The sequence below is a fragment of the Mustela putorius genome, unplaced genomic scaffold (assembly GCF_011764305.1).
Source record: "Mustela putorius furo isolate JIRA1106 unplaced genomic scaffold, ASM1176430v1.1 tig00003987_pilon_pilon_pilon, whole genome shotgun sequence".
Classification (NCBI taxonomy): Eukaryota; Metazoa; Chordata; class Mammalia; order Carnivora; family Mustelidae; genus Mustela; species Mustela putorius.
Genome location: NW_025422126.1, coordinates 19,162,730 through 19,178,185, shown reverse-complemented (window position 1 = coordinate 19,178,185; position 15,456 = coordinate 19,162,730). Strand labels below are relative to the sequence as shown.

At 37.1% G+C, this 15,456-nt stretch overlaps 1 protein-coding gene across 3 annotated transcripts in view; it reads right to left on the bottom strand.

Moving 5' to 3' along the window:
• The window catches only part of FOLH1B (folate hydrolase 1B), a 60,599-nt gene that overhangs the window by 42,255 nt on the left and 2,888 nt on the right, over positions 1–15,456 (bottom strand). For all 3 annotated transcript variants that reach the window (XM_045071384.1, XM_045071385.1, XM_045071386.1), the window contains exons 3-4: positions 10,552–10,738; positions 3,542–3,643 (exon numbers count right to left, since the gene is read on the bottom strand). In XM_045071384.1, coding sequence (XP_044927319.1) covers positions 3,542–3,643; positions 10,552–10,738 — 289 coding nt within the window. The remainder of the gene's footprint in view (positions 1–3,541; positions 3,644–10,551; positions 10,739–15,456) is intronic.

Below are 15,456 nucleotides of genomic sequence, written 5' to 3'. Positions count from 1 at the left end.
CCGCAATGCTGTGCTGATGAGGGTTTCGGAGTAAAGCAGCACTGTCCTCAAAGAGAATGGGTAAGTTCCATGTGGTGTGCATGTTGAAGGACCCCAGGTCAGAACTATAGTATAGCCTATAAGTTTTAACATTCTTTTTATGACCAGCTTATGCTAACTAAGAAACTGTGGCCAGCTGACCATAGATAAGGGAGTCAGCAAGCAGCATAACAGGATAACGAATAGCAAAAATCTGTGTTTAACCCGGCTGTTTCTGGCTTCTGTATAATAATGCTTCTAATGCTTTGCTAAGAAATGAAAAATTGCTTAAACCCTCATTCGCTGTGTAATCAAATAAAGTTATACCCTTCCCCTGTTAAGAATTTCCCCTACTACTAAGTAAAATTGATAAGGGTTGCCTCCCGTACCAAGGCCGGAGACGCAACCCATACCAAGGCCGGAGACGTACGGTTCAGCACGTACGCTAGCTGGAGACGTGCGGTTCAGCACGTATACAGATAAAGGTTAGAAACGTGCAATTCAACACGTACCCTCTACTGTACACTACCTGAACGGTGACTGGCCAAAATGTATGGTTGGTTTTAAAGGATTGGCTACCTATGTGTAGGCCTTACTGTAATGCTTTGAAATTACTGGCTAGAAAAGTGAGGGCTCTGATGTAATGGACTGTAAAATTCTATATTAAGGCATTCCTGAAACAGATCGGGGCTCTCAGGCACTGACCCATCCTGGTCAAGTGTCCCTGGGAGTCCGAACATGCCCGAATAAAATCCTCTTGCTTATTGCATCCAGTGGTCTGTGAGTGCGTCCTTGGGTGCGGGTCCTCTAGGGTCTTTCAATGTAACATGGAATGATAAGCAACAGTAAAAAGTAATGAACTACCCTGACATAAAGTGACACAGACAGAGTTTTCAAAAGCCATTGACAGAAAAGAGTAAGAGAACAAGGAAGGCCTAAAGTTTCATGCTATTTACATAAATTTAAAATACACCAAACACAAAATCAGGCTATATGTTTTCATATGAGCCTGAGTGGCTCCGTCAGTTAAGTGCCTGACTCTTGATTTCTGCTCAGGTCATGATCTCAGTTTTGCGAGATTGGAGCTTGCCTAAGATTCTCCCTCTCCCTCTCCCTCTCCCTCTCCATACCCCGCACGGCCTGCTCTCTTCCTCTAAAGAAAAACAAAACAAAAAAGAATATATGCTGCAAAGGACACAAATACATCGGACAGGCGGAGAGGAAGGAGACTGAGAGTGAGAATGAGAGATGAAAAGAAAAGAAATTAAATTAAGGTTCATACATGGGCCCATGATGGTAATGATGAAGTTCTAGAACCTAGGTGAGGTTCGGTGGGCTGAGGTCCAGAGCCAATGACCAAGAAAGAATTCTTGAGACATCTTTGGTGCAAAATGGTGGTTTATTAATGCACGGGGACAGGACCTGTGGGTTGTGAGGGATGACAGGTTATGTACCCTGCGGTTGGGGGAAGGTGAGGGGAAGGAAGGTTTCAGTGGAGTTTTCAAATGCTAAAGAGGGCCTACAAGGTGCTGGGAGGAGGCCTTGCCCTTGTGGCTTGATCAATGTCCTCTTTAGGTCAGGCATTAACATCAAGATAGTTGGGAGATTCTTGGTGGGGTGTTATGATCCTGCTGTCATTTACATTCCCTTCTACCTCAGCCTCCTCCCGTTCCTTTATGATGGGGAAGGAGACATTAGGGCTTGAGGAACTGAGTTATTTGCCTCTGGAAATTTGTGGTATTGATAAGGTAACCTCCCTGTTTTAGATCTCTAGGACATCTGTAGAGTAAGGGAGATTCCTGTCCTGCAGGATTGTGATCTCTGCAAGTTAACTATTTATCGTTTTATGGCAGTCAGGGTGCCTGAGGAATGCCACACATATGACTGAGGGGGAGCGGATGGAGAGGGGGTGCAAGGCGCCAGCTCTTGCTCTGTCTTCAGCCAGCCTCCTGCTCCCTCATCAGTAAGGCACCTTAAGCTTGGAGTAAGTCTAAGTGACCTCAGTACACCTGAGATCTAAAATATATATTTTCGCTTCCAAAAATAACTCTTCACTTCCAAATGTTATATTTCTCATTTCCTATCTCATGTCAACTATGAAATAATTATGATTGCGAGCACTCTATTTATGTGCTAAATATTAGAAAAAATTTTCTAATATTATACCATTAAGAAGCAAACTATTCATGTGAAGTAAATTTCATACAACCAATGGAAAATACTCTTTCATTCTAAGTTTGCAGGAGTTTTTAAATTATAAGTTAATAAATCCAATACATTTGAAAATAAAAAAATAATATTTTCTCTCTTACTTATTAAAAAATATGGCACTGCCTGGTATTAAATCATCTTTATGTTCTTGTAATAAATCCTAATTGACTAATAAAAGCCTTCCATTAAGTGATACTTCAATATACCCAACTGTCAATCAGCAATTTCTTTTGACTATATCCCGGGCACTTTAACCCAATACATTCAAAATTGAATTTACTTACTGTCAAATATTATAATAGGAGAGACAACTTTTAAAAAGACAGTAATAAATTATATTGAACTCTTCCAATTTAGCTTTCTTATAAAAAACAAATGTACCTCACAGGAATCTGGGGGTTGACTACAGAATTTCAGATGATAGTTATGCACACTGCTTAACTGAGTAGACCACACAGAATTTTCTAGAATGGATATTCATGCTCTTCATTTGAAAATGGCAACAATACTATTATTCAAGTTCTTTAAAAACTAATCAGTGCTATGTAACAGTAGTAATTAAGGCAGTGTTTTCATACAATGGAAATTACTTACAATAAAAAGGAATGAATTAAAAGCTAAAACACGTGAATCTCATAGACCCTAATTTAGTGAAAGAAACTGGACACAAATGATTACATGCCGTACGATTCCATCAATACAGATTTTAAAATAGGCAAAACTAATCAATGTGGCAAAAACAATTAGAATGACTGCCTGGCAGGGGGTTAGGGGTGTGATACTGACTGAGAAAGGGCGTAAAGGTACTTTCTGAAGTGATGGTAATAATGTGTGTGTTAAGGGGTCTGGATTACACAGGTACATGCATTTGTCAAAAGTCAGTAAATACACGTTTTGGATCTCTGCATCTCACTGCAGTAGATTTTACCTTTAAAAACTGTCAACAGGGGCGCCTGGGTGGCTCAGTGGGTTAAGCCGCTGCCTTCGGCTCAGGTCATGATCTCAGGGTCCTGGGATCTAGCCCCGCATTGGGCTCTCTGCTCAGCAGGGAGTCTGCTTCCTTTCCTCTCTCTGCCTGCCTCTCTGCCTACTTGTGATCTCTGTCTGTCAAATAAATAAATAAAATCTTTAAAAAAAAAAAACTGTCAACAAAGCAATAAATGGTACTTTTTCTTATTAAGAAATTCTAATGTCTTATGCAAAGGGGGTAAATTTGAATTATGTCAAAATCTCCTTATCATTCTTTAATTGTTTCCTGCATGTATGAGGGGGTTCTGTCTGTTATTTGTATATTATTGTATTGCATTGTTACCTCTGGCATCCCCTGGGGAGAGAAGGCATTAAAAGGTGGCACAACATCTGAAACATTTTCATATCCTGGAGGAAGTGGTTCAAACAATGACGAGTTGAAAATCTGGAAAAGTAAAAATAAACTAGTCGAAACTGAGTCAGGTAAAGTTTGATTACTACAAACAAACAAGGAAAAATGTACTTTATCGTTGCTGCCAATAAAGGGTTTTGTATTTTGTATTTTAAAAATACATATCAAATCCCCAGCACTGTGCTAGAAGAATAAACTACAAACCCAGAGAGCATCTACAGAGCACCAGGTTTGACTTAGGAGGGAGATTTTAACACCCAAATAAAAAGCAGCATTATACTGTAATCTTAAATCCTTAGAACATTGCTAAGAGATTATTTAGCAACAAATTAAATACCAAATTCGCTTCAATAAAAAAACTTACATATGGGGGTGGAATCCATATCAAATAGTATCTAGATACACTGAACAACATTCACACTGAAAAGAACTAAAGATGCTGAACTATATATAAAATATTCTCTTTTTAAGTGTATCATCAAATTGGAAGGGAAAAAAAGTAAGGAATCTCAGAAGCCAAAAAAATGGGGTGTGAAAGCAAGAATGTCAATAGATTGCACTAAAGCCTGCCTTTGCCTTCGTTGGACCCATGGGAGCCAAAACAGAAATTCTGAGATGGTCCAGATAATGGCGTATAATAAGATACCACTGCATAAAGCTGAGTTGCCAAAGAACACCCTTTACGGTTAAGGTTAGTACATATGAGGAGGGCTTGTAAACTGAAGAGAGGGGTGCCTGGGTAGTGTAGTTGGTTGGGCATCTGATTCTTGGTTTCAGCTCAGCTCGTGGTCTCAGGGTTGTGAGATTGGGCCCCACGTTGGGCTCTGCACTCAGCATGGAGTCTGCATGGGATTCTCTCTCCCTACGCCCCCCCACCTCTAAAAATCAATCAATCAGTCAGTCAATCTTTCTAAAAAAGAGAGAGAAGAAAATAGAAAGGATATAAAGGAGCTAAATTTGAATATATAATGATTAAGAATTTTCCAAACTGATAAAATTATGAACTCTTAAGATTCAGTTGGTCCAGTGAATCCTGGCCAAGCTAATAAAAAACTAATCTACCTCCAGACCGGTCACAGTAAAATTATGATATTCAATATACTACTTGATGTTCAAAGTTACAAAAGAGAGATTATACAAGAAACCCAAACAGAATAATAGAGTGCCACTCATTTCTCAACAACATTAATGGATGCTATAAAACTGTCAAATATTCTCTCCATGTGTGAAGGGTCAGTAACTGCCAAACTACAAATCTAGGTCCCACAAAAACCTCCTTCCTTTGGAAAATGAAATGGGGATGCCTGGGTGGCTGCTCAGTCGATGAAGCATCTGACTCCTGATTTCGGATTGGGTCATGATCTCAGCGTGTTGACATTGAGCCCCATGCTGGACTGCAAACTGGGTGTGGACCTGCTTAAGATTCTCTCTCTTCTTCTCTTTGCCCCTCCCCTCGTGCATGTACCTCCCGTCATCCCCTCCAAAAGACTTAAAAAAAGGAAATGAAAGACACATTTCCTACCAAAAATTAATAGCTTGGAGCCAAACTTTAAAAAAATCTCTAAAGGATATTATTGAATAAAACAAATAAAGCCTCTAAAAGAAGCTCAAAGATGATTCAAGAAAGACTGATAAGGAAGGTATCCTGATCATGTGGGAAAATGAATAAATATGTACTGTACATAATAATGAAAACAAGTATTATTCAAGTTGACAAGAACAAGATTGAATTAGAATTATGGGCATAAACTGATAGGGTATGACCAAAGTGGAAGTATTCTAAAATGTCTGTATTGTAGAAATATTGACTGAGTCCCATACATACTTTAAGGTTTTGCTGAGTCATTTTGACCTCGGTAAACGTTCAAATATAGCTTCTCTGAGAGCCCAGGAGCAGAGCCCACAAACATAAGAAGTTGAGAACTTCCCTTCTTTTATCACAACCAGGAGTTGATTTGGAGGATATTTATTTCTATTTCTTTCTTTATTTTTTTAAAAAAGATTTTATTTATTTATTTGACAGACAGAGATAACAAGTAGGCAGAGAGAGAGAGAGAGAGAGAGAGAGAAAGGAAAACAGGCTCCCTGCTGAGCAGAGTCCGCTGTGGCCCATCTGGGATCACGACCTGAGCCGAAGGCAGAGGCTTTAACACACTGAGCCACGCAGGTGCCCCTCTATTTCTTTAAATAACATGCTGTGTTTCAGATTTAGGCATTCTCTATGGACATTGTGACAGTTCAACTGTTTTTGTCCCTCTGTCCCACCTGTGAATGTAATTTAATTACTGTGACTATTCAGAGCTGAGTTCTGTGGTAAACTGTAAACTTCTACTCTCCTGCACAACACACACAAGTTCCTCTTTCCACTGGCAACAAATATGACTAGTGTTCTATAGATTCTACCAGAAATATTTCAAATATATACAGACACATTATCTTATCTTTGTTCATGAAGAGATAACACATGATATAGATTGAACTGTACACTGCCTTTTTTAATGTCACAAAAGGTAAACAGAAATTTGTAAACTAAATTGTTTTAGTTATATTCAGAATACATAATTTGAGGCTAATATTAGTGAATTCTGGAAAGTGAGCAATGCTTTCTGGTATATAGTCTACCTTTGATAAAGTTCCTCTAATAAAAGTTGTCTCCTTGACCTTACAAATTTCTCCTACTTGTTAGAATAACTTATAAACTTGCTCTAAAATCTCCTCGTACAGAGAAGCTGTAAAATCGAAGATTACCGTATCAGCAAATTGAGTGAGACCAACTTGAGTACTCCCTTGGCTGAAAGACATGCTGATGCAAGAACTTTGTTTCTAGATGGATTTGTATTGTACTTTATTACAGTTTCTTTTATATTCTTTCTCAATGATTCAGATGAGTTTCGTACCTTATGTGGGTCACAGAATTACAGGCTATATGGAGGATGTGGGGATTTTTGAAGGGTAGTGGTTGCTAGGGTTTCATGTTAGGATCTGTGTGCCTCAGGAAAGGTAGATACTTGGTGCTCTTGTTGGGATAACATGACGTCAGGTTCACTCCCGGTCTCCCATCACTGTTCGTACCCATGCCCGTGACCAGGGCCAAGTACCATGTTGAAAAGTAGTGATAGATAATCCAAACTCAAAGGGAATTTTTATATTGTCTCACAATTTAATTTTGATAGTTGCTATGACGTTTCTCAGGTGATGTAAAATTAACTTCCTTTCCAAGTTTACTAAGCGTTTTTATAATGAATTCAACTTCCATTTGTTCAACGCTTTTGGGGGGGGAGATTTTTTTGAGATAAGTATGTAACTTTTCTTTTTCATAATGATAATTATATTACTTAGATGTATATATTACACATTTGTCCTGTATTTTTGCAATTTGCTTGTTGGGTTATCCTTTCTAGATTATACTTGCCTTATGAAATGAGTGCATTTTTAACATTCTTTGAAGTAGGTTGTAGTATATTTAAATGATCTTTTAATCTTTCAAACTTAAAGGAAAACCACTTGGTCTTGATGCCCTGTGTTGTAGGAGTTTTTGAAGAACTGATTTAATTTCTTTTAAAATATTTGGGTTTTTAATAATGCATACTTGTGTCAATTTTCATTTTTTTTTCCCATTTCATCTCAGCTATGAATTACTGGCACACATCTTTCTAGCATTATCTCTTCTTATCTTTCTTATCTGTGTGGCATCTCTAGAGATGCCTCTTTTTTCACTCCTTATTTATTTAGGTTTATTTGGCTTTTCTTATATTTTTCCTTATTGATCTTTGGCCTTTAGGGGACAAAAGGGATTATTTGGGTGGATTACCTCATCAGTGCTGACCGGGTAATTCCAGATTCTAGTTAAAGGTCACATTCCTGGGAGAGGCTGAAACTGCATTAGGTTGGATATTAAGTCTTGGTTTGCTGAGTGGGGCTCAGTCCAAGTAACTCCCTTTGGGGCCTATTGTAACTTTTCCTCCAACAGATAAGAAGAAATTTAGAATTGTTGGTGAAATGAAACACTTAGGTAGTGACCCTCTTTATCTCTTAATAAGGTTTTTGACTTTGCCCTAAAACTTACTTTATAAGATAAAACCATTTTTTTAAGTCAATATCTACTTGGTGTTTCTTTTTCAGTTTTGTTTCTTTCAAACTTGTGATGTTATGTTCAAGTCTCTCCTTATAAAATAGTACATAGCTGATTTTACTTAGTCTGCCACACTATGTTTTTAATCAGATTTTTTCCTTTAAATATTTTTCTCAATATTTATACACAGCATTTAAGTCACTTTTACTCTCCTATTATGTGATTTTTACTTTTCCTTTCCCCCGGCAATGCTCCTTTTTCTTACGTGGAAATCGTGTATCCTGGGCAGCTGTCTTAACTTGGGTTCAAATAAAACTCTTTTGCCATTCCTTTAAAATTTAAAAGGTGTGTTCATTTTGTGTCAACAACTGAATAGTGTTTGCTTCAGGAAAGGGAGAATTAGGGAGGAAGCAAGGCACTTTGGAGAAGTATATGACTCTTTATGTTCAGATGTACTTTGAATGAAAATTAAAAAAGGAAAATGAACTAATGATATAGCTTTATAGGAACTAATGATAGGAAGCTTTAGGCAGTGTGATATTGTGATTTATAATAAATGTATATTTGATCTTCATCCTTATCTGGCACTGAGCTCCTAAAACCTCCTAAAAGGAATTTCCTGATGAAAGCAACAAAGCTGTCTATTGTTATGTTAACGACTTAACTTTTGGATACCTCTTAAGGATGGGAGCTGGTAGCCAGGAGAACCAGCTTAGTGATGACAGGGTTGGAACTTTCAGTCCCACTGCCAAACTCCCAACCAGGAGAGATGGACCAATAGTCAAAATTTAATCATCACACCTATGTAATGAAGCCTCCGTAAAAACCCAAAGGACAGGGTTAAGAGATTCTGGGTTGATGAACACATGGAGATGTCCGGGGACTGGGGCTCCTAGAGAGGACATGGAAGCTCTCTGCTCTTTCGCACACACTTTACCCTATGCATCCTTCATCTGGTATTGATTTGTATCATTTACCATCCTTTTAATAAATCAGTAATCTGAATGTAAAATATTTTTGCAAATGTGAATTTACTCTAGCAAATTAATCAAACCTGAGGAGATCATAAGAACCTCTGATTTCTGCCCATCTGTCAGAAGTAATATTAACAACCTGGACTTTCAACTGTCATCCTGTGTTGGATGGGGTCACTGGAACCTCCAGTCTATAGCTGGTAGGTCAGAAACAGGCTGCGCTTGCAACTGGTATCTGAATAGGTGGGGGAGGGGGCAGTCTTATGAGACTGAACTCTTAACTATGGAATCTGACACTATCACCACGTAAATAGCGTCAGAATTGAGTTGAATTATAGGGCACCCAACTGGTGTCTGAGAATTGATTGTTTTATGTGTAGGAAAAACACTCCCCATCCCAACAGAAACTGGACAAGGAAGCCAAAAGAGACAGCTAACACCATTCCAGAAAATCTCCAGAATGATGTTTCTACATGATACCTTTATATTATGTGACAAGGTTGAAGAATTTAATATATGCCAATAACGGCCAAACAAACAATGAAATGGAATAATAAAAGCAAAGTCACAGTCAAAATTGGGAGGTGAAAGAAGGAAAAAAGAAGTGCAAGTTTGTTATTTTTCTCATTCTACATAGATCTTCCCCAAATCTGACAGATCAAGACAAAGAAAAAAATATATATATATATACACACACACATATGTATATTTATTTAACATTATCTCTTATTTCATCATTAAATAACTTTCTTAAACATACTTTTATAAACTGCTTAGTACTTAATTATATAGGTATCTCCCCACTTATTTAACAAATGTTATGGGACCATATGTGGTATACTGATATTCCATATAACTTTTTTAAAAATACTTTTTAAATTTTGAGAGTTTAATATTTTAAAAAGATAGGGTATTAACTACAATAATTTAAATAGTAGTTAATATGGAAAGTTTTAAATCATATTAGGAAATTTAGCATGGGATTACATCACTGACAGGAAAACGTAACAGCGTATTCACCATTAAAAGACTGATTCATTAGTTGATAGAACGTGATCAACATACTAGGGAAAAAATTTTTTAAATTTATATATATTTAAATCACATGACATTTTCAGGTCACTGATCAAGCTGGACATATTGAAGCTATATACAATTGAGAAGGCCCAACTAACAAAAGGACAGAAGGAAACTATCTAGATTGAAAGGGGCTATTTCAGTTAAGATACAATAGCTCTAAAACTATGATAAACAGGGATATGCAAAAGAGTTTAACTTTACCAGCTTTCATACTGAATACATATCATACTAAGAAATACCTCAATTACTTGTATTATCTTTTCTTCCTCAAGTATATACCCTAACTCACAAACAAGATTATAAATTCTTTAGATAATCATTCTATAGACATTCTCTCCAAACTCTCTTCTGCCTTCAAATGCCCACATCCAAGTTCTGGGCACAGAGCTGAACACAGGATCCTATAAGTCATGTCACTGAATACAAATAAAAAGCTGCAGACTCAAACTATACACCAGGTGTCTTGAGTTTCCTCACACCCCCACACTTAGACAGTATTATAGTCCGAACCTATAAAAAAATCGTGTCTATTTCATTTGCCCGGAAGTACTAATATATCATATTCTGTATCAGCACGCAATACTAAAAAACAGAATATACAACTGTCATCAAGCATTAATTTTTTCCAACATCACTCCAAATTCAAACATCATAGGAGAGGAATTGACAATGGCAATGAGATACTAAAGACAATATTCCCAAGTTTCAATAATTTTGATTTCTATCAATACTTAGAGATGGTATGAGGGCATACTCTCATAAAAGCTGCTTAAAAATAATAGAGATGAGGATGGTTTCTTATTTCTTTGTTTTACCTCATTTCCGTCTTCATCAATTATTGAGATGTAGTTGGGATGAGTCTTATTTGGATAGGACAACAGGACATCGTAATGCGCCAACTCAACAGAATCCAGGCCAAATTCTTTCCACTGGGATTGAATTTGCTTTGCAAGCTGAAAGTTTTGTTCTGATCCTGCTAAATGTGGCAGCCGTGTAAAATTACTGGTGAACAAAAATTGAAAGTGGTTAGAAATTAATGTTTAGTCAGCCTTTATCCCAAATGAACAACCAAGGAAGGCAGATTGACGTTTAAAAGGTGCTTTGAAATGTGGTATGATAAAAAAGCAAAGTTATACTACTATCGCATCAAAGAGATTATCAAAGCATATTTTGAAGTTTTCATGCTCTAATTTGTACTTATTCAAGAGCAAAATTGGAGAAACTGATCTTTGTAGAAAACTGTTATGTGCAGTCCAGTGGGTGTCCCTATATAGTAGATGAAGAAAGTGTCCTCCTCTTTTCTTAAGGCTCATACATCTTAGAACTTTCATGGAATTACTTGTTTCACTACGTGAAATAGATTTAGAAGGTAAAAGATATTTTCATACAAAATGCCAAGGTGTGACATGCCAAGAATGATTGATAAATACATTTATTTTTAAATACTTCAAGTTATGGCCAAGTGAGAAACTTTTTGATTAGCAACCTTTATAAAGTATCTTCATTAAGGAAAAATCTAAACATATTTTGAGAAGCTCAGACTGAATCTCTTGTACTCCATTGATTGTGCATAGTAATACACTTAAAAATCAATGATGATAATAAGCCTGACCAGGAATGACTCTAATGAATAAGTTATGTGGGCAGAATTTAAGCTATCAAAAATATTTTTATGAGTTTATTACTTTCCCATTTAGTATGTCTGGATACTAATGCCTTTGTTGTTTAAATTTTATTCTCTTCTGGAAATGTGTTGTTTCCCTTAAGATTGAGCTCATTGGTATTTTCATCTTAACCCACTTAAAGAAAAAAAAAATCCACATGCCATCATGTATCATAAAAAGACATTTATTTCTAGATCTTCACACATTTCTGCTTTTGAATATGTAGGGTGTTTTTTTTCTAAAACCAACACATGTCTATCCTTATAGGGTTTGTTTTTTTTTTTAAACTAAAAAATAGGCAACATGACTATGAAAACTCCATTTTCAAATGTTTACTTTTACTGTAAACTTATCTTAATTTTTGACTTGGAAAATCAACTGCCCAGAAGAATAACTCTCAATTTTTAAAAAAAAATGGAGTTCTTTTGATTATTTTTTATAATTCTATTAAAATAATTTAAACTGTATTTACAAAGATAGTTATTAAAATCCTTATTCAAAAAACATTCATTCAAAAAATAACACTATAGGGGTCAAAAGTGGGCTGCCCCAAGATGGGCCACTTTGGCATGAACATTCTTCTGAGCTGAAGGTCATCAAAACCCTTATAGTCTCAAAAGAAACTTTTGCCACTCCCTTAACAACACGGAAGACTCTAAATTGGTGATCTTTCTCAAAATAAGGATTATTAGCAGAGATCAATTTTATCTGAGTGATCCATCTGTATGGCAGGGCAAATATCTAATTACCAAACATCTGATTTTCTTATCACCCTACAAAGTGCATTCCTTTGATATACCTCATTTTGCCTGTCTTTGGAATTCCAATGTCTATATGGATTCCCCACACATACACTATTAAATCTGATTTTCTCCCGTGAATCTCTCTTGTGCCAATTTAGTCCTTCTGGTAGGACCTTGAAGGAACAAGACATTCTTGCTCCCTTACAACAACAGACACAAAATTTCAAATGTGTATTCACAAAAGGTAGTAACAAAAATAACACAATTCTAAGAGGCAGCTGAGCTTTGTATCTTTTCAATGTATACCTGCAGAGGTAACAGAAAAAGAGCCAACACGTTAATTTTTTTCTATATTATACAGATCACAAACTGTAACATAACTCAAGTAGATGCAGATTATGCATATTTCTTCAAGTCAGAGTGATTGCTGTCCCTACATGTAAGACATAGGGCACCAGGCTGGCTCAGTTTGGTAGAGCATGTGCTTCTTGATCTCGGGGTTGTGAGTTTAAGAGCCCTACGTTAGGGGTAGAGTTTACTTAAAAAAAAAAAAAAAATAGAAAGAAGAAAAAAGAACAGTTGCCAATAGGGACTCTTGAAACTGTTCTCCCTACCACCAAAAAAGAAAGGAAGGAAGAAAGGCAGTGAGGGAGGGAGGGAGGAATTGATTATCAGATCCGGCCGCTATGAGTGAAATTCCTCGTAACACTTTGTAATTACCAATGAGGATACAACACGGTGCTAGAATCAGGACTGGAACCCATACATTTGGAGCAAAGCTGATCCTAATGAAGAATAGGAGAAAAATTCATTTCCAATGATAAATAAACTCATACAATCCTGTAAATGGTATAGTAGAGGTTTTGCAACTAACCTCTGTAATCCTGGCTAAATCTTCAGTTTCTCATCTATACCCACGGAAAATATTGCCACCTCACTACTTTCCAAAGCTCTGTAGCTCCATTAGGTAACTTAAACTGCACCTTATAATTTTTCTTGTTTTAATCAATTATGAAGTGTGTTGCAAGTAATTTGTCGATTCTACTAAAATATCAAGTTTTCTTAAAAAATAATAATTTACAGATCATCCCAAATAGCCAACAACTTGTATTTAAAAATAGGCTCTGTCTGGCTAGAAAAGTGCCATGTATCATTACAATATCTCAATTAATAAAGAGACCTGTTAGTACTCCTGTTTTAATACACTGTGTCTGGTTTACAAATGATGGAAAGGGCTTGCAGGACCTAGATGTCTGGAAGGCAGCTAGTAAAAGCACTCAAAGGCGTGTAACAGAAATTCTGAGCCCAGAGGTCTAAAACAGTTTTCCAAAATAATCTTATTTTTAGGAACCTGGTAGAAGGGAAGGAAAATTTCCCTAAAGAGGTGCAAAGTAGTGAACACGGCTGAGAATTCAACCAGGTGTTTTCAAAACAAAAGAGAAACAGGACAACCCTGTATCTGAGGGAGGCTGGGATCCATCCCGCCACAATGAAGAGGCAGACAACTTGGAAGTAGAGAGGATCTTTACAGAGCAAAGGAGGATAAGATGGCAGATCTGAGGCTGTACCAACCCCTGGCCTATTGGTAGAATTAGATTGAAAGCTCTCTGATGGTTGAGTGGCAAATGGGAAATCTGGAGAGTCCAGGAAGTTTCCGGTAATTCTGTGGTCCTTGTCATGTGGGAAACAAAAGCAGAAGAAAAATTATTAAAATTTCCTTACTACCTAGAGCCCACTGATAATTCCTTGAAACAGGTGGAGTGACATTCCTCTAGGGACTCAGCTGCCTCAGTGTTAATATTTTGCTAAGGGAAAAAGGCACTCCTAGCCTGAACCACCCTCCTGCCCCCAGTCAGGATCCTGTAAGTCTTCTTTAATGTGTAAAAATTCCTTTGGAAACTTCCTTTCTCTCTAACTACCCCAAGATACATGTTGGCAATCATCCTCCAAGCATATGACTCACTGATATACATCTGAAGGGTCTCGTGACTAAGGTTTTATTAGATGGTAATAAATGACATTTCCCAACACCAGCTAGCCTCCTCAAGGTCCTGGAAACCTTGCTTCCCAATTCCTTTGAGACTTATACTATCCCTAACCCTCTCCCAACTCGAAAGTGTATAATGTGCCACTTCTCATGACCCTGGTGCAGCTCTTTCTACCCACAGGTCTTGTCCCTGTGCTTTAATAAAATCACCTTTTTGCACCAAAGACATCTCAAGAATTCTTTCCTGGCTGTCAGGTTCGAACCCTAACATTGTCTTTCCTACATCACTTGGAGGTATGAACTGGGTTCTCATAATTTCTTTCTTTTGTGCTAGTGGTAAAAATGCTTGAGCTCTAAACAGAGGAGTTTGGTTGGGGGCATGGAGAATAAGCAAGAAACTAACTGTCTTCATTTTACTCAGGGTCTAGAAAGGTAAGTGAAAGCATTCATGTTTCTTCCTTGCCGGTCAGTCCATTTCCCTGATTAGGAAAGGAAGCAGGGTACAGTAGCTCTGTCTAGAAGTGAACATTGTATCTTGTCAGAACTCCACTTTTATTTTATCTATTAAGCATAACTATAGCGAAATAACTCCAAGAGGCAGAGGAGGGGTTTCCACAAAATTTAAGCTTCTGGGTCTCTCAGCTGAAATGGCCCTTCCAAAGACCTGGAAGTTGCCCTAGCACATTTTTATTCAGAGTTTTAATTCTATTGTAATAGGAAACACCTGGGTAGCTCCATTAAGTATCTGCCTTCAGCTCAGGTCATGATCCTAGGGTCCTGGGATGGGGCCTACATCCAGATCTCTGCTTACTGGGGAGCCTGCTTCTCCCTCTCCCTCTACTGTTCACCCTGCTTGTGTTTTCTCTCTCAAACAGATAAAGAAAAAAAAAAAAAAACTAAAACATAAAACAGACATCTGTGTTTATATGATCATGTATGTGCACATCTATGCATTTTTTGTGCATATATATGTGTGTGTATATAAACTGTCTTTTATATAAAATTGTAACTTGTATTCACTAAGGAATCCTTCAATCACTATCAGGAACTCCAAGTATTTTACTTTGAAAAGGCTAAGTATTCTAATCAGTTATATACAGTCATTCCACACAAGTGTTTTATTTTTAGTTGATTTGCAAATACTCTTTAAAATTTACTCATTTACATCTTCTGCTCTACACTACAGACAGCTATTTCGGAAAGAGGGAGCTAGTTTTCAAACCATGTTACGTATACACTCTCTAATTCATCTTCGTCACAACAATATCATGGTCATCACTTTTTAGAGGTGGAAATGAGAGCTTAGGAAGGTTAAGTATTCACTCC